Genomic DNA, 20,062 nt, shown 5'->3' with positions numbered 1-20,062 from the left:
AACTATTCTGAGGCACAGAGACCAAACATCTAAAATGTCTCAATGGGGAAAGGGGGACACGCAGTGGCCAGACATTTGACATTGGTTTTGCTCCCAGCTGAAATCCATCGTACTTGAATCGGGAGACCCCCGAACATTAGCTTGTTGAAGTGATCTGTTGACCCTGATGTGTGAGATCACATGATAAATAGTTGCAACCCTAAGTCTAGTGTTAGTGTTCAATGATGCAATCCTTGTTAATTTAGTTGCCTTGTAGTTTTATTTCAAGCCAGGTATAAATTCTGGTTTATTATATTTCATGTTTTTCCCGGTCTTAGGTACAAGCAACAGTTGTGGGTTTCCTGGCTTCCATTGCAGCAGTTATTTTTGGCTGGATCCCAGATGGCCATTTCCTTATAGAACATGCTGTGCTGTTATGTGCGAGCAGTGTCTCTACAGCTTTCATTGCTTCTCTGGTCCTGGGTGAGCACACTCTCCTCATGTTTCCTATGAGGGTATGTTAATGCATGATGTTTTTCCAGTATTCCTGTCTGAAAAAAAAATAATAATCATTCCGGTAATTTATTTGAAAAAAAACAAACCCGGAAAATATTTTCCAATAGTACACCGTGACGTCTGCACAGCACATACCCTGCGTAATCTTCAGACTTGATACTAAAGGTGTTAATTTTTATTTTGGTAGGTCTTGTTATGATCGGGGTGATCATTGGTTCTAAAAAGCTTGGTATTAATCCAGACAATGTGGCTACACCTATTGCTGCCAGCCTTGGAGACCTGGTTACTTTGGCATTGCTATCTGGTATAAGCTGGGGCCTCTACAAAGAAATGAGTAAGTAACATATTGGTGTAGACTTGAGAAAATATAGGCTTAATTCTTGAATTCCATTGCGTTATATTTCTCCAACAATCTACATTGAGGTACTTAAACATCACGGGCTATAACCTTATATATTACCAGTTAGGAAAATGTATGTTCAAGCGGGAAGAAGTATTGCGTTGTCTAAAGCGCCTTTTTACCATCTGTACTTATTTTGCTTCCTATGCCAGCGTTAATGTAGTATATATCTTTGGGGCCGGTTTATACATCTGTGGGAATGGAAAGTTGTGGTGTTTTTAGAACGGATTAGCAGAATGACTATTAATGTTGTCTTTCCTTCTACAGAAATCAATGTGTTTGTCAACCTTATAGTGTGCCTGTTGTTCATAGCTTTGCTGCCCCTGTGGTTTATAGTTGCAAGGAAAAATCCGACCTCAAGGCAGGTGCTGGCAACTGGATGGGAACCTGTTATCATTGCTATGGCCATCAGCAGGTGGGATATCTTTTTTTTTTTTTTTTTTTTTTTTTTTCTACTAGTATTTTTAGAACTGTACAACTGGTTTTATAACACTTTCACTTGGCCAGAGCAGATTAAGCCCCTTTTAAACCAAGGCTTGGTTAGAACGTTGATTATAAACTTCACAATATGCTTAGAAGAGGAGGAAAAAATCTGTTCACGCCTGCGTCATTGTTTTGCTCTTTCAGAGGAGCAGAACCAAGAAAATCCTGGAAGCATGATGGACACCATCGGCGCCCAACGGAACCCATTGACTTTAATGGGTTCCGTCAGGTTTCCATAATGGTATCCCTAGTTTGTGGTATTTTTGTCCGGATCTGTGACAGAGGCCCGAACGAATCCTCCAACACAGATTCGAACCAACCCTTGCATATACTGCCACTGCTAAATTAAATAGTATAGCGGCCTACATACATGTTGCTTATAAACCTGTAAAAGATTTACAATTTTTTCCCTTTGCATATACTTATTTCAGTGTTGGGGGATTGATTTTGGATAAAACGGTGTCTGATCCAAACTTCGCAGGAATAGCTGTTTTCACACCGGTCATTAATGGTAAGCAGGTCACGTATTTTTAACCATGAGTAGAGCAAACCTAAACTATAGACTGTAATTAAAACTCTGAATATTAAACAATCTTAAAATAAAATTTTTGTACTTTTCCTTTATATGATCGCTTCACAATCTCCTTTTTGTCTCTGATTATGAGTACTCAATAACTGGCAATAAATGTTCTAGATCAACAAATTTTAGGACTAGGTCGATTTTTGTGTGTATGCGGCCTACAATGAAGTCTTATACACTTCCCATGGTCTTCCTGGGCCCTAGTCTCCGATTGTAAGCCGGTTGGAGTAACATGCCACCTGGGAAACTGTAGATTTGGACCGTACTGTGTGTGACCATTCGCAGGTAGAACTCTTCACGTACACTTCCCAGCTTTGCTGGCAGCGAAGGCACTCGTTTGTGGTGCCCTTAGGCTGTCAAATTCCATTTTTAGTATAGACTGATCTGTGTAGATTTTATAGCGCATACATGGTGAGGATAGTTTTGAACCTTTTTAAAACTATAGATTTGATACTTTAATAAAGGATTCTGATTTTTGTATTGTGAACGGGGCCTTGACGGTGTGCAGACATGTTTTTGCCCTTTATTTAGCGTGTATGCTAGAAAAGCTGCCAACCTACTCATAAGGCTCCATTACACCTTTCGGCCTCAGTCTGTCTAGTATACCTGCACTGTATAGAATACGGCGCAGGCGTTACACATTTTCAGTAGCTTTTCATAATGTACATTAAACGGATTTCATGGCAGTTATGCATCTGTCACAGCCTACGTTTAACATGTACGTTAGGAGCGGTTTTTAAATGCTAAACGTAGGCAAAAAGTGAGCTGAACAGGACCTAATGTGTGACTGTACATTGCATGTAGACTAAACTTTGTTTTCCTCCTTACTAGGTGTTGGCGGCAACTTGGTTGCTGTGCAAGCCAGCCGTATTTCCACGTATCTTCACATGATGGGGTCACCAGGAGATGACGTTGGTCTTGTCCCTCGTAAATGCCCCAGTCCGTGTAGAACGTTCTTCAGTTCTGGTACGGTGTTTTTATTTGCATAAAAGCTCCTAGTGGAGCTGGTTTTACGTTAGCAGTTTTCGTGTCTTGATTTAACATGTAACCTAGCCTCTAGACTGACCTTGGTTGGGAAGGTCTTCTCTTAGGATTGCTGTGTGCAGTCTTCAATGACATGACACAAGTGGCTCCTATTTACAGCCTACATGCATTTCATAATCTGCTATGGAAAAGCGGAAGGTCACATAAAAATTTATCTGTATTCACTGACTAGAAACGGCCGGGTTATTTCAAACCTACGTCACTTGAAAGTTAAAAAGATGCTAGACTTTTATATGCCAGTTTAGTTGTTTGGTTGTCTGTTTAATATCTCCAATCCATTTCTTAAATCCCACTCACATTTTGCGGAAATCTGTGCGAATTTTAAGGCATACGGCAAACTTCAAAATTCACTGCATCGCCTATGTTTCACACAGGTTTTTCTTCTTTTTTTTTATTCTGTATCTGTACAATGTTGCCGAAATTTCGACAGTCATTCATGCATGTGAATGGGTATGTGACATGTTCTTTTATATTTTGTCTCCAATCTAAAACTGGACATTTTAGAAATCACTTCTCACAACTGATATGTAAATGATCTATAATACTACAGACTGTAACTGTCTTCTGGAGGATGTTCTGTATATTGCACATGGAATCCTTATTTTGTCCATGGTTGCCATGTGAGGACATATTTAGCATCTTTTCTCAGGCTTTTCCTGCAGAACTTGGTGCGGTCTGTAACACAAAGATGAGATGGTTTAATAACCTGATTTACATGCGCTGCAAGTTTGCGTTGTGCAATTAATGCAAGTAAAAGCATAATGATATGCAAGAAGTTGATCTGTATAAGAATAGTTTATTTGTGGGATTTGAGCAGATTGGAATGATTAAGAACGCAGACTGCGTTCGAAACGCGTAGGCTCTGGTATACACCCTGACTACTCCTGCCTTGGGACTGCGTCTCCCTTTCGATTTTAAGGATTTCTCCAATAAACATGGGACTTGCTTTTCCCTTTTAATCACTATCCGCGCTGGATCATTTTTTCCTCTACCTTGGAATGATATTAGTTAATCCGCTTTCGCATTTTCACTTTATTTTTTTTTTGTCATTGTCCAGATGTGAACTCTCGTTCGTCCCGTGTGTTGTTCCTTCTAGTAGTGCCTGGTCACTTGGTGTTCTTGTACACCATTAACTCAATGAAGGGTGGGCACACCACAATGACACTGATATTCATGGTATTCTACATGACTGCTGCGTTACTTCAGGTAAGTGCAACCTAGCGTGGAGGATTGTGGGCTATAAACCTTAACCATTATGTAAAAGTTTGGGCATCCCATGTAAAATGATGACCTGTTCTTCTCAGTTACTTAGTATAAGCAGTTAAAGGAGGTATCTTAATCCTCTAATATTGCGGCAGATATCTAGTATGTCATAACATTATGATAGTTGAGGGTCAGACTTTTGTGGATCAGCTGGGCTTTTTTCCTCTCCCATCTACCTGCTGTGTAGGAACTGCAATACAGCTACATTCAGGTAAAAATGCACCCCTCCTGTCCATAGTCTGTTTGGTAATGCAGCTCATGCCTATTCAGGTAAATGCAGTTGAGCTGCTTTACCAGGCACAACTCATGGACAGGAGTGGCACAGTTTCTGAAGAAAAAGCTGACCTATTTGTCTAATCCCAGACAATCTCTTTAAAGAAGATTTTGGCACTGTTCCAGTTTAAGACAATGTTCACACAGGGCGGATACGCTGCATAAAATTACACAGCGTATCTGTCCTGGAACCCACAGGGAATTCCGCCCGAAAAACCGCACCAAATTGTGGTGTTTGCTGTGCAAAACAGTGGTTGAGAGAAAATAAAGTTTATACTTTATCCCCTTCTCAGTTGTCATGGCGACACGTCCCTCTGTGCAGTCCGGACTGGGATCACGTTGCAACCCATAGTCCATCAAGACTGTGATTGGGTGCAGCAGTCACATGGGATGGCACAGATGGAGAACGGAAGAAAGTGTCACTGTCATCACCCGGGTGTTAAAAAGGATCGGTCACTAGTTTAGCTAGGAGATAGGGCATTACTAATCTAATAGGCGATGCCACACTGATCATGCTAGTGAAAATTGTGTCCCAAAACTTTTTTAAGTTATGAGCTTTTATCTAAATATGCAAATGAGCCTATACTTGTCGGTTTTGCGGCTGAATCGCAGCTTTTCCGCCACAAAAATCGCAACATCTGCTATTTGTTGGTTTGTTTAATAAAGGCTTTTTTACGCAGCGTGTGGATAAGACTTCACATCTCATCCACTTTGCTGTGACTGTACTACGCAGTAGATTTTTTGCAATGAAACGTATGATAATACCCTAATGGTCACTGAGTTTTTATACAGCTCCTTCTCATCTGCTTTAAAAAATTGTTGTTATCCCATAAAAATCACACTGAAGTGCCGGCCACCAGGGGGGTCTCCATTTCTCCTTACTTGCTGTCCACTGCCTGTTAGGCCGGGTTCCCACAGGTCGGATACGCTGCATAAAAATTATGCAACGTATCCAACCTGGAACCCGCAGCACATTCAGTTCGTAAAACCGTGGGGTTTTTCTGGTGAAATTACTGCTGCGGAAACCACCCTCTCTTCTGTGCGTAGTCTGGCCTCCTAAGATGACATTGCAGGCCATGGGACCGCTGCAGCCTGTGATTGACTGCAGTGATCACATGGGATGCCCGTTAAGTAATTTTTTCTCTATCTATATATATATTTATTTTTTCTCTCCCTTGCTCTTTTTTTGCGGCAGAATCGCTTCGATTCCACTGCAAATGTTGCAACACTTGGCTTTCTGTTGTGTGTTGTGCATCCCCAATAAATTCAATGGGGAGAACTTGCAACGAAAACGCAGCATAAATTGACATGCTGTGGATTTAAATTCCGCACCGCAGGTCAATTTGCTTACGCTGCCTGTTTTTTCCGCAGCGTGGGCATGACCTTTTCTAAATCTCATCCACTTGGCTGCAACGGCTGCAGAATTTCCGGACCGAATTCTGTTGTGGAAATTCTGCAGCGTTTCCCGAAAGCCGGGTTCTCACGTAGTGTAAAGTCTCTAGCAGCAGAGATGCGGAGACAAACGGCTGGAATTGGAGGTCCTGTGCTCTTAAATGTGTTCCAGAGTCCTCAGATTATTCCTCTGCTTGCAACCACAGTCTCTCCAGCATGTGGAGGTAAGTTTACTGCCTCAGTTTTTGGTGAGGATCACCTATTACACAATATTATGTCATGTCAGAAAGACCACATGGTGTACACCACCAAATTGAGCTGAGTTGATTCAGGGAGAGGAAAGGGGAAGAGGATGTGGTCTGTGAGAAAATTAATAATTAACTTTTAATGTATATGCATTAAAAAACAAACAAATGGTTAAAAGGTCCAGTGTTGCATAATGGTATGTGTGAGTGACCCCTCAATTCACATACCCTTGGCCATGAATTAAATGATTAGGTGGTATACAATGTTGCTGTCCGTATGTTCCGTTAGTAGTACTGGATGATTATACTACAACTGCCACAGATTGCATAAATGTATGAGACTGTTAAATTAGAAGTTCTGCCGACCACTATGTCATAATTGAGACTGACTGTATAGCCTAGAATAAAGTGTTGACTGTTACACTATATGGCAATAAGTGCAGCTGGGCCGGTGATAATGTGCCCTGTATTGGGAAGAGGTTCTCCCCTGCGTTAGTGTTGGTATGACGGTGTGAACAGTAACTGAACCGCACCCTCACGTTGGTGTCCCTGTAGATCAGAGCAGCAGCGTGGGGAACGGCCGTGTATGACAGTAAGAACGCTCTCAGCTGTCAGCTGAGAGGCAAAGTGAGGACGGCCGTGAGCAATAATGGCCGTGCTCAGCTATAAGCCGAGAAGCAGTGTCCACAAAGATCGCCTGCAAATTGCCTGGTGGCAAAATATGCCACAGTGGTATCCGGGCCAAAGCAGAACGGCGAGGGCTAAGGTCCAGCGCCGAACCTCACCCCAGGAACAATTGAATGTCTGCGGCGAGGCTGCTGTCAGTACCCGCAGGTGGACATGAGTCACCAACGGGAGCCGGCGGTAGGCCAGATAGAATGAATCACCCAGCTGATGAACTCAGCAGGGCGCACTGCAGCCACGAGCACGGACGACCAGCGGGTAGCTGGCAGCCGTGATAGAGAGAGGATCGTAGAGCGAGTATTGGAACTTGGACAGCTCAGGCCAGGTAATGCACCACGGGATTTGTTAAAATTGTTGCTAAGCACCCGACGCGCGTTTCGCCAGAATTCTGGCTTCTAGTTTACTGCCTCTCCTCCCCTTGGTTATATTTTCTGGCCAGAACATTCTCCCCTTATGCATCCTTGGTAGTAAAGTGCTGGCAGACCTATCATAGGTAAACGCTCCCAGCGTCCGAGAACAGCAAGTAGCTGTGCAGCCAGAACGGGGCTGACCGCAGGAAAAATGTACTGTATATCTGACTGCTATAACACCGTTCTACAGACACAGGACAGTTACCTGAACAAGACCATGACTTTATTTAAACATTTACTGAAAACTCAATACGCTTTAAGGCCCTGTTCACATAATAATGGCCTTCGTTTGATGCATACGCCAGGAAAAGCTCCCGACGTACATCTGATGTAGGTCTGCCACGTACCTGTTCAAAAACAAATCATGGATAATTGTTCATAGAGGGGAAACTGTTGGATTTAAAATCCGATCTGTAACACCTAGAAAACTTTCCAGGATCACTTGCACACCCCTTTTTTGACAGGTTTTTCTTTAGCCAAATAAAGGGGTGTACAAAAGAGTCTGCATCAGTGTTTTCTATATACCTTTTCTTTTGGATCCACTTCTGGCTTTGGCTAAAAAAGCCCCAAAAACCCGGAGGGTTTGTCTCCTGCACAGGAATCTCATTTATTAACTGCAGTGTAACCAAGTATTAGAAGGTGCCTGTTTAGATGAATGGTGACGTGTGGCTGTCCTCGACATCTCTGCTGGCTGAAGCTCCTTTGCTTTATTCAGTAGTAGATCTAATTACTTGCTGGCAGTCCATGTACACGCATGGTAAATGATGCAATGTATTCTACAGATTGGTCACTATTTTCTTCTATGCTTGTCATGCAGGTCCTGGTTCTCCTGTATATTGCAGACTGGATGGTTCATTGGATGTGGAGCAGAGGGATGGATCCTGACAACTTCTCAATTCCTTATCTCACTGCTTTGGGGGATCTCCTGGGCACTGGGCTGCTGGCGCTTAGTTTCCATGTACTTTGGCTAATCGGAGACCGTGACACTGATGTGGGAGACTGAATGTCATGACTCCACTGCATGTGGAGTACGCGGTGTGGGGACCATTGTATGGCCTGGATGATTCAACAGGAGACTAACAAGAAATAAGTGCAATTTATTTTCCCTATAAACTTAGTACATCAACATATGTTAAAGGTGTGCTAAATTACTTTGAGCTGCTAGGCCCGGTACCTCTGTATGTGCAGCTGGATCTGCTTCTGCGCCCCCTCCTCGTCGTACTGCTGCCCCCTCCAGCAGTGTTCGTATGCATGTTTTTGACACTTGTTGCCACGTTTGCCTTTATTTTTTTTTTATTCTATATAAAGTTAAGCAGTATTTTTTTTTTTCCTCCACTTTCAAAAGTATTCTCTGTCTAAGGCCCTGTTCAGTTTTTTGCCACGGAAACTGCGGCTAAAACCGCGGCAAAAAACGGCCGAAATTGCCTCTCATTGTCTTCAACGGGAGGTGGAGGTGTTTTTTTCCCGCGAGCAGAAAAAAAGCGACGCCCTATTTTGAGCCGTCTTCTGTCTCAAAAATCCCATTGAAATCAATGCGAGACGAAAAAAAAACGCTGACGCGCTTTTTTTAAGTGTCAAAAAAATGAATCAAAATGCGTAAAAAAGACAGATTTTTCCATGGAGAATTTTCGGCCTGCAAAAAAACTCAGTGTGAACAGGGCCTAAGAGTTAGTCAAGTAAATATTCAGCGGTTTACATTTCTAAGCAGGTGTCATGAAGAAAATGTCACTGGAAAAATCTACACATCTACATAATGTGCTGCATGAAGTCTTTTCAAGAGCATCCCCTTTCCAAAAACATCCATGCTACAATACCCAATGAAGAATGGTGAATAATGCTGTGGAGGGGGATGTGTTTTGGTTTCTACTGAATAACATTTATAGATGTATGAAGAAATACTTTTAGCAGATGTGCCAATAAGGGCTCATGCTTGTGGCCGTATTCTATTGTGGCTCTATACTTTTCTGTCTGTGTGCTGGATATATTCTCCCCTACCGGTCTGCCGTGGACTCCATGTACCACTATAAAGACTCTCTTGCATGCAGCACTACATTGGATAAGGCTGGGGTCACTGTTTTCAGTGTTTTAGCCATTGCAGTATTTTGCCAGTATTGGGGATCTCACAAGTGCACACCTGGTAACTGAATATCCGTTTTAAACTGACATTTACAGTTCTGGATGTGGTGCATGGAAATTAATCTTTATTCAGACTGCCTTAGTATACACTTGCTGTTTTGGTAGCAATATTAGGCGACGCTCGCATGTAACGGGCCTTCAAATCTGTGGCAAAGGCTGCAGATTTTGCTGTGGATTTCTGCCATGGCAGTGCCTGCCTTGCAATATCTAGAAAAAAAAAACTAGCAGAATAAAGCATGTTGCAGATTTAAACATTTGCAACATGCTCACATTTTTACAGCCTTTTTTTTTTCCCTGCAGAATGTGAATGGGGCTTTACAAAACCCCCATTGTACCGCAAATTGCTATGGATTTCTCCTATGCCTAGTTTATATTTGCAGTACTGCATTTGTTGCTTCAAAAACTTTTGTAAAAAAGCTTCCTACAACAGTCTCAAAGTGAATGTCTGGTTTCAGCAAATTAATGTTATTTTTTTTGTATAATTGCGTTTTTAAACTAATTATACCATTTTTCAATATACTTTCTGTATTAATTCCTCTTGGTTTTTAAGATCAGTGCATGTTGTTATTCAGTAGGAACATTCATAGTTTACTTCCAGTAGATAACATTCTGTCCCATGGTCATGTGATGGACACCAAGGTGCATGGCTCGTTACAGTATGTGTATCAGAGCTGTGTCTTCTGATCCCAGCACCTGTGCGTCAATCACATGACCATGGACAGAATGTTCTCCACTGGAAGTAAACAATGAATATTCCTACTGAATGTTTTCAAGATCTCTGCTTGTTGTTAGTCAGGAATTAATATAGAAAGTGTATACTGCGGAAACCGGACAACTGATTTTTGCCACAACAATAGTGTGGTAATTCATGTATGCCCCGTTTCCCAGTGTGATTCGTTCTGTGGGTCATTTTAGACCAACCTTTCCCTCTACGTCCCAGCAGTCCGTTAACTTGAACATGCCAGGCAGTGCAAAAAACAGTTGTGTGGCATTTGGGCTTTAGCACATGGGTGATGTTTAGTAGCACGATACTTCTACAATAGTGCACCTGTGAAATTGCCTTTTTCCTTACTTGTTAGTATAGGATGGCTTGTTCTGTATTTATGTATAATCTATTCTTCTCAAAGTGCAAATAATCTTATTACCACGATTGCTCTACTAAGACTTATCTGTGTGCTTTGGCCTCCAGAACAAATATGCTGCTTGCATATGTGGTCACCCCACTGTTTACACTGCCTGCATATTGGGGGCTATATGGTATCCCTACACAATCAATACACCCGTTATTTGAACCGCCCATTTGACAGCTGTAATTATTTGCTACAACACCCTCCTCTTAATCCCTGGTTTATAAAATCTATTCTAGAAATATTAATGAAAGGTGGAAATGACAATGCTGCATAGGACGCGCTGCACACTTATCGCTATTCACCAAAATGTCTGCTAGTGAATCTTTTTCAAAAACTTTGCTGTGGGCGCTCTCCATGGCTTCCAATTTCTGCTAATTTTCTAGCAGCTTCCCTCTCTATGATGAGGAGTCTGTAACTCTATCATTACACATCAATACTTGGTGAGTCTTCACTCTTTTACCTTTTCACGTGCTTCACTGATTGAATTAGCGGCATTTTGGTTTTCACTGAAATAAATTAAACATTGTGGGTGCCCCCATATTTGTTTCATACGCAGGTTGTTTAAGTTAGTACCATATGCTGTTATCAAGTTACAAAACATTACTTCTATCACCCCTAGGACTGTCATTCTGCTTGTCTTAAAACACAATCAGTCTTATGATGGAAATTCAACGCCTCATGCACGCGACCGTGTGCGCCGGCCAAGTCCGGTCCGTGATCTGAGGAAAGATAGAACATGTCCTATCTTTCCTTGGATCGTAGACTGATAATTTTTCACTGACCTGATTAACCCGCTAAAGTGAATGGGTCCGTGAAGACTATCGGATGCCATCAAAATCGGCCCGAGTGGCACAACGGTCATGTGCATGAGGCGCAAGTCTTTCAGAATATCTTACAGGACAACAACTATATGGAAGGCTGTTCTGTGAAGCAAAAGCTCTAGCATATACGGCCAGGTATAGGTGTAGACCTCGAGACTAACTGCCACAAGAGGTGCATCTTGGGCACAAATTCAAACAATAGCCTCTCCAGCCAAAACACATCGGCAGGGGCCTGGGAGCTAGGACGCATGTATCCTGAACAAGTGGTTTATAGTGTTCTCTGGGTGTTTTTTTTTTTTCCCTCTATTGATGGCCAATAATGGGCCAGGTGATTCAGGACATTGGTGGGATCATAGGTGTATCCACATAAGATCTTCTGAAAAGTCAGGATCTCTTTGGAGGGAGTCAAACAGCTATCTAAACGGAAGTTTCCCTGTCACAGATTCCTTTTCAAATTCTCAATAACCCATGTGTTACTCCCCGGTTGCTGTCGTAGACATCATGGATCATTCAGGTGCTGCAATGTTGTAACAAAAGCACCTTATATTTATTTTAATGAACACTATAAAAGTTTTTGTTTTTATGGAATTGAGGTAGTTTCACATATGCAATCTGATTCTATTGAATCTTGTTGTAATCTGCTTCTGTAAACCACAATGAGGAGTTAAATCTGATTACATTTATCATTAAGTTTTGTCCCCTCTAAAAATATGGGTACTTCCCGTCTGTTATGCCGTTTCCTAGAAAACTACTGCCTCCTGAATTATGGCAGTTGTTTTATGTGCGGAAATATATTAAGTTGCTCTATTAAAACTGATCTAAATTTATACTTGTTTATGGAAATTAATAAAGATATTTAATAAATAAAGTTATTTAAATACACACTTCCTGTCTGTCTCTACATTGCAAGGTAACCTAAAAAATGCTTTACTGAATTCTTATATGGGGTTAGCACAAAATTGTATTTACTCATTTTGGCAAAGTCTTATTCAGAAAAGCAATCTTTTGTTATGAGCTCCCCAATACCACAGGACGCAGATTCCGGGACGAAACATGTGGGGTTGGCTTTTAAGTTTTAATGGCTAGGAGCCATAACTTTTTTAAAATCTGGTCCTTTCTGTCTACCATAACCGTGTGAGGGTGAAAGCTTTTTTTTGGGGAAAAAAAATTCTATAATGTACCCATTTTAACCCATTCCTGCAGCAGCCACTTCTGACCTTCCTGACAGCCTTATTTTTCAAATCGGACATGTCACTTTATGTGGTAGTAACTTTGGAATGCTTTTACCTATTCAAGAGATTCTGAGATGGTTTTCTCATGACACATTGTACTTTATGTTCGTGGTAAAATTTGGTCGATACATTCAGTATTTAATTGTGGAAAAACACCAAAATGTAGCGAAAAATTCCAAAAATTTGAATTTTTCTACATTTAAATGTATCTGCTTCTAAGACAGATGGCAATACTGCACAAAATAGTTGCTAAAGAACATCCCCATATGTCTACTTTAGATTGCCATCGTACATTACAAGGCTTAGACATTTCTGCTAAAGTTCTCAGTTTCAAGAAAATTTCAAAGGGCTATTTTTACAGGGACCAGTTCAGTTTTTCAGTGGCTTTGAGGGGCAAATACAATACAATCCCACATAAGTCAGCCCATTTTAAAATCTTCACCCCCAAAGTATTCAAAACATAATTTAGAACGTTTCTTAACCCTTCTTGTGTTTCACCAGAATTAAAGCCAAGTGGAGGTGAAATTGACAAGTGTTACAGAAAAAAAAAAAAATCTGAATTTTTGCAAAAAAAACAAAAAACAGAAGGTTTTACCAGAGTAACGCAACTCAATATTTATTGCCCAAATTCTGCAGTTTTTAGAAATATCCCACATGTGGCCCTAGTGTGCTAATAAACACAGGCCTCAGAATCAAAGTAACACCTAGAGGATTTTTGGGCCTTCTTTTTATTAGAATATATCTTAGGCACCATGCGCGGTTTGAAGAGGTCTTGTGGTACCAAAACAAACACCCCAAAAAATACCGCATTTTTGAAAATGCACCCCACAAGGAATTCATCTAGGGGTGTAGTGAGCATTTTGACCCCATAGGTGTTTCATAGATTTTATTAGAATTTGGATATGAAAATAGAAAATTAAAATTTGTTTTTTTTTAGCCAAAATGACATCTTATTGGGGGAAAAAAAAATAACAATGGTTACAAGGAATAACGAAGAAAAAGCCCCCTAACATTTGTAAAGCAACTTCTCCTGAGTACAGAAATATCCCATGTGGCCATAAACTGCTGATTCGGCACATGGCAGGGCTTAGAGGAGCAGCGCCATTTGGCACATGGAGTGCAGATTCTGCTGGATTGATTTCTTGGCATTTCGCTTTTGCAAAGCCCCTAAGGTACCAGTACAGTGGAAACTACCCAAAAGTGACAATTTATGAAACTATTCCCCTTGAGAAATTAATCTAGGGGTCTAGTAAGCATTTTGAACCCACAGGTTGTTTCATAGATTTTATTAGAATTGGGCAGTGAATATAAAGAAAAAAAATAAATCCTTTTTCTTCAAGAAGATGTAGTTTTAGCTAAATTTTTCATTTTCTCAACAAATAAAGAAAAAAAAGAATCCCAACATTTGTAAAGCAACTTCTCCAGCGTACGGAAAAAACTCATGTGGTCACAAACTGCTGTTTTGTGCACACTGCAAGGATCAGAAGGGAAGGAGCGCCATTTGGCTTTTGGAGTGCAAATTTTGCTGGATTGGTTTCTGGGCGCTCTGTTTCATTTACAAAGCCCCTGTGGGACAAACCGTGGAAACCCCCCGAGAAGTGACCGCATTTTGGAAACTACACCCCTCAAGGTATTCACCTAGGGGTGTAGCGAGCATGTTAACCCTGTGGGTGATTTGCAGAAATTAGTGTGCACTCGATGTTGCAGAATGGAAATGGGAATTTTTCCATAGATACGCCGATATGTGGTTCCCAGTTTGTGCCACCATAACAAGACAGCGCTCTAATTATTATGCTGTATTTTCCAGGTTTAGAAACACCCTACATCTGGAACTAATCTTTTGCCTAGACGATCGACGTAGCTCAGATGTGAAAGAGTACCATGCGAAATTGAGGCCTAATTTGGTGATTTACAAAGTACTGGTTCACAATTGCAGGGCCCTGATGTAAAATATTAATTTTTTTTATTAAAAACCCTCAGAAGTGACACCATTTTGGAAACTTCACCCCTCAAGGCACTTATTAAAGGGTGTAGTGAGCATTTTCACCCCACAGGTCTTTTCTATAAATGAATGCGCTGCAAATGGTGCAAAGTAAAAACTTCAATTTTTCCCTAGATATGCCATTTCAATGGCAAATATGTTGTGGAGATATACACCCCAAAAATTGTTATGGTTTCACCTGGGTATGGTGATGCCATATATGTGGAAGTAAACTGCTGTTTTGGCACGCTGTAAGTCTCAGAAGGGAGGGAACGCCATTTGGCATTTGGAGCGTTGGTTTTGCTTGGTGCCCTCATGCCGTAGTTGTGTGGTTCTGTCTGCAGTGATGGCAGTGGGTGGCTCTGACACCCGCCTCCCCCGTCGGGTCATCTCAGGACAGAAGGGGTGTCCGGATTGGAGAGACAGCGCCGCACCTGTCCTCAGGTTGGGTCTGGTATTGCAGTTCACCTCCATTGACGTGAATAGGACAGAGCTGTAATACCACACACGACCTGAGGACAGGTGCAGTGCCATGTTTTCCTGGATGACCCCTTTAAGACTTTTTTCCCGTGTGTGTGTGTGTATATATATATGTATGTATGTGTATGTATATATATATATATATACACACATACGAGAAAAATCTTGCAGCACTCCAACAGGATGAATGAAAAAAACAGATTTATTCAAGACAACACACAGTGGTGTGACGTTTCAGTCCAACATTAGGACTTTTTTCAAGCAAAGCAATGAAAAAAGTCCTAATGTTGGACTGAAACGTCACACCACTGTATTTTGGCTTGAATAAATCAGTTTTTTTTCATTCATCCTGTTGGAGCGCTGCAAGATTTTTCTCCTGAACATTGATACAGTCCTAGGATCTGGACTGCTTGCTGGCACCCGTTCACATATGTAAGCTTTCTCTTACTGAGATTGAGTGCTGCTGCTTTCTCTGTTTGGATAGATAGAGATAGCAGAGCGGCGTGTGCACGGGCGCCGCTGGTACTTTGTAGCCGCTTTATCAGCTGTTTTGACAAATCACCCCACCCACACGCAAAATCAAGCGTTTTTTATGGGGTTTTTGGCACGTAAAATTTGCAAAAAAAAAATGTGTCAGATACACGCCGTGTGAACCTGTTAACTAAAAAGTCATTCACTTACTTTCATCATTCTAAGGGTATGTTCACACGCAATGTTTTCAGCTGAAAAATCGGAAGCAGACCGCCTACAAGCATCTGCCCATTGGTTTCAATGGGAAATACGGCGTTCTGTTCCGACGGGGTATTTTTTACGTGGTTTTTCAAAAACGGCACGTAAAAAGACGCCCGCCAAAATGAAGTGCACATCACTTCTTGGGATGTTTTTGGAGACTTTTTTTCCATTGACTTTATAGAAAAACAGCTCCAAAAACGGCCATAAAAAACACGAGTTTGATTAAAAAATGGCTGAAAATCAGGAGATGGTTTCCCTTTGTTTAGTAAGGGTGTGAACATACCCTTAGCCTTCTGGTGTGTCCTATAGCTTCTGCCAGCTGCAGAATCACACCCAAAATGGCTGATGGACACTGCTTAGCAATTTGAAGACACCTTTTCCTGGCTTGTAGGAGGGGGGGGGGGTGAGATTCCCTACCACATTTACAGCAGCTGTGAGTCAGGTTGCTTTGCCTTATTCACCTTCCTGTAATTCTGGGAAGTGCTCCCCCTGGTGGCCAACATAGGAAAACATGTCAAATTATTTAATTTTTAATACTTTCCACCAAATGGAAGAAAAAAAAATACAGCAAAAAAATATAATAGAAATAAGTAACGACACTTAAAAAAAAAAAAGGTTTAATTCGCAACACATTCCCTTTAACTAATTTTATTTTTTCATAGACTAGGGCCTCATGCTCACTTCAGTTTTTTCCTTCAGGGTGCTATCCGGTTTTGTCACTGATAGCACCCTGAACCCATTCATTTCAATGGGCCCATGTACACTTCTGTTATTTTGGCGGATCTGTTGTTCTGTCAAAAGTAGAGCATGTCCTACTTTGGTCAGTGATTCTGTGACCGTAGGCCCATAGAAGTCAATGGGTCCATCAAAAAAAAAAAAAACAGACGGCACATGGAAGGCTTCCGTGTTCCGTCCGTTTTTGATAGATCCATTGCCCTAGCAACGGCAGGGCATGCCAAAGTTCACAGACTGGGACATTTTTTTAACGGAAACACGGAAGCACAACGTCCGTTTGAAACGAAGACACGGATTACACACGGATACCATAACGGACACGTATCCGTGAGAAACGACCATTTTTATATAATAGAGCGTTCACCATGCGTTATAAATTACATGTTAACTGAAGGCCTCATTCACACGACAGGGTCCGAGTGTCTGGCTGTTTTTACCGGTCGATTTGCATCCGTTCTGGGCCATGTTGCCGGTTTTAACCCGTTTTGCATCCGTTTTTTCCCCTGTCCATTTTAAAATCGGATGAATTTCATTTAAATTTGTTGCCACACACAGCCCCCCTGGTAGGTAATGCCACCCAGCCCCCTGGTAGGTAATGCCACCCAGCCCCCTGGTAGGTAATGCCACCCAGCCAAACACAAGAAATGGTTATAAACCATACCTAATAGAAATCCCAAAATATGCAATCCATATATAGCACGGTGCCGTTTCGGAGAGCAACAATTCAAAAAGAAAAAAACAAAAAATATTTTCCAAAACATACCAGGCACTCTTTGGGATAAGAATAATTTTATATAAATTTTTATTAAATTCCATATAAAAATATATTTTAAAGATTTTTCATATATAAATATATCTCTTTCCTCTTTTATCCATAATACAAAGATTTTTTATAGGAAAAGAAAAGGGTTTGAGAAAACACATTTGTTTCAAACTAGATGTACATAATTTAAAAAAAAAAAAAAAAAAAAAATTGTCTCCTGGCCAGGATACCAACACAGACTTGTATAACATTACTGCCATTAATTTATCCCCCTCTAAACACAATGACATGTCATGATGAGATATCTAGGTAATAGGTGTTCTATACATAAGCCAAAATCAGACCCATATAAGAGATTAGCTATAAGAACCGGTTCTGAAGATTTTTTTATCCAGACACCATTGGTCTCCGTTCACACTTGCGCTTTTTTCTTTTTACTCCTTCTTTTCTAATTTTGGTCCGAAACCAACAGAAACAGTTCCTCTTGTGTGATAGCAATGCAATTGTATATAAGGAGTTAAATATTCATCTTTAAATCTTCCTATACTCGGGGGCAGCCGAGATTTCACCCAAAGGTGAGCAAATTTAAGCAATGGAGCACGCTCCTACATTAAAGAGTCGGAATCCTGCTATGCTGGTATCCACGTTAAATTTTTATTCAGACACCATTGGTCTCAGTTCACACTTGCAGTTTTTGCTTTTTCCTCCTTCTTTTAGAATTTTGGTCCGAAACCAACAGGAGCAGTTCCTCTTATATAATAGCCATGCAAATATAGATAAAGAGTTGAATACTCATCTTTATGTTGATCTCGCAACTCAAGGTGGACTGAAAGTTCACTCTTTTTCACTATGTTCCTCCTCCTGGAGCAATTGTAGAGTTAAGGCAGATTTTAAAAAAAATATATCAATCGCGTTTTTCACCCCTTCAATCTCATCATTGGCAGATCACAATTCACACATGGAAGGTTCTCCTTATATCCACTCCATCCACGGTCAATCCTTATGTTGAATAGCTTGGATCTTCCTATACTCGGGGGCAGCCGAGGTTTCACCCAAGGTGAGCAAATTGTAGCAATGGAACACACTCCTCACTGGAGAGTCGGTATCGTAATATGCTGGTATCCACGTTGGTTTTTTCTGGCAACACTGGAGACTGCAAGACGAGGCAAGGTTGACGTCACTACCTGCCAGGTGTAGACTAATTGATCAGCTGACATGTTTCATCCCGAACCGGGATTCCCATGTGTGAATTGTGATCTGCCAATGATGAGATTGAAGGGGTGAAAAACGCGATTGATATATTTTTTTTAAAATCTGCCTTAACTCTACAATTGCTCCAGGAGGAGGAACATAGTGAAAAAGAGTGAACTTTCAGTCCACCTTGAGTTGCGAGATCAACATAAAGATGAGTATTCAACTCTTTATCTATATTTGCATGGCTATTATATAAGAGGAACTGCTCCTGTTGGTTTCGGACCAAAATTCTAAAAGAAGGAGGAAAAAGCAAAAACTGCAAGTGTGAACTGAGACCAATGGTGTCTGAATAAAAATTTAACGTGGATACCAGCATAGCAGGATTCCGACTCTTTAATGTAGGAGCGTGCTCCATTGCTTAAATTTGCTCACCTTTGGGTGAAATCTCGGCTGCCCCCGAGTATAGGAAGATTTAAAGATGAATATTTAACTCCTTATATACAATTGCATTGCTATCACACAAGAGGAACTGTTTCTGTTGGTTTCGGACCAAAATTAGAAAAGAAGGAGTAAAAAGAAAAAAGCGCAAGTGTGAACGGAGACCAATGGTGTCTGGATAAAAAAATCTTCAGAACCGGTTCTTATAGCTAATCTCTTATATGGGTCTGATTTTGGCTTATGTATAGAACACCTATTACCTAGATATCTCATCATGACATGTCATTGTGTTTAGAGGGGGATAAATTAATGGCAGTAATGTTATACAAGTCTGTGTTGGTATCCTGGCCAGGAGACAATTTTTTTTTTTTTTTTTTTTTTTTAAATTATGTACATCTAGTTTGAAACAAATGTGTTTTCTCAAACCCTTTTCTTTTCCTATAAAAAATCTTTGTATTATGGATAAAAGAGGAAAGAGATATATTTATATATGAAAAATCTTTAAAATATATTTTTATATGGAATTTAATAAAAATTTATATAAAATTATTCTTATCCCAAAGAGTGCCTGGTATGTTTTGGAAAATATTTTTTGTTTTTTTCTTTTTGAAATGCCACCCAGCCCCCTGGTAGGTAATGCCACCCAGCCCCCTGGTAGGTAATGCCACCCAGCCCCCTGGTAGGTAATGCCACCCAGCCCTCTGCAGGTAATGCCACCCAGCCCTCTGCAGGTAATGCCACCCAGCCCCCTGCAGGTAATGCCACCCAGCCCCCGGCAGGTAATGCCACCCAGCCCCCGGCAGGTAATGCCACCCAGCCCCCGGCAGGTAATGCCACCCAGCTCCCTGCAGGTAATGCCACCCAGCTCCCTGTAGGTAATGCCACCCAGCTCCCTGTAGGTAATGCCACCCAGTCCCCTGTAGGTTTGCACCCATCCCCCCCTTCTAGGAGAAGTCACTGACTCAATGTCCATATATGGACAGTGTAGCCACTGACTTCTCCTGGAGAGGAATTCCCGGTCACAGGTCGGACAGTTTGGTCTCTCACTTCTTCTTTAGCGGAAACCCCGGCCACAGGGTCGGTGATTCCGCTTCAGAAGTGAGTGACGTCACTGTGTCCATATATGGACTGCGTAGTCACTCACTTCTCCT

General features: G+C 41.3%; 1 protein-coding gene across 1 annotated transcript in view; it reads left to right on the top strand.

Annotated features, from left to right (window-relative positions):
- Positions 1 to 12,238, top strand: part of SLC41A1 (solute carrier family 41 member 1) — a 61,591-nt gene extending 49,353 nt beyond the window's left edge. Inside the window, exons 5-11 of the mRNA XM_075853805.1 lie at positions 318 to 462; positions 683 to 829; positions 1,163 to 1,310; positions 1,810 to 1,889; positions 2,790 to 2,924; positions 4,060 to 4,208; positions 8,087 to 12,238. Of these exons, the coding sequence (XP_075709920.1) occupies positions 318 to 462; positions 683 to 829; positions 1,163 to 1,310; positions 1,810 to 1,889; positions 2,790 to 2,924; positions 4,060 to 4,208; positions 8,087 to 8,272 (990 nt within the window). The 3' untranslated portion in view covers positions 8,273 to 12,238. The remainder of the gene's footprint in view (positions 1 to 317; positions 463 to 682; positions 830 to 1,162; positions 1,311 to 1,809; positions 1,890 to 2,789; positions 2,925 to 4,059; positions 4,209 to 8,086) is intronic.
- The last annotated feature ends 7,824 nt before the right edge of the window (positions 12,239 to 20,062 follow it).

This window comes from Rhinoderma darwinii, chromosome 2 (genome assembly GCF_050947455.1).
Source record: "Rhinoderma darwinii isolate aRhiDar2 chromosome 2, aRhiDar2.hap1, whole genome shotgun sequence".
Lineage (NCBI taxonomy): Eukaryota > Metazoa > Chordata > Amphibia > Anura > Rhinodermatidae > Rhinoderma > Rhinoderma darwinii.
Note: the sequence above shows the minus strand (reverse complement) of the source record. Positions and strands in the feature narration are given on the sequence as shown.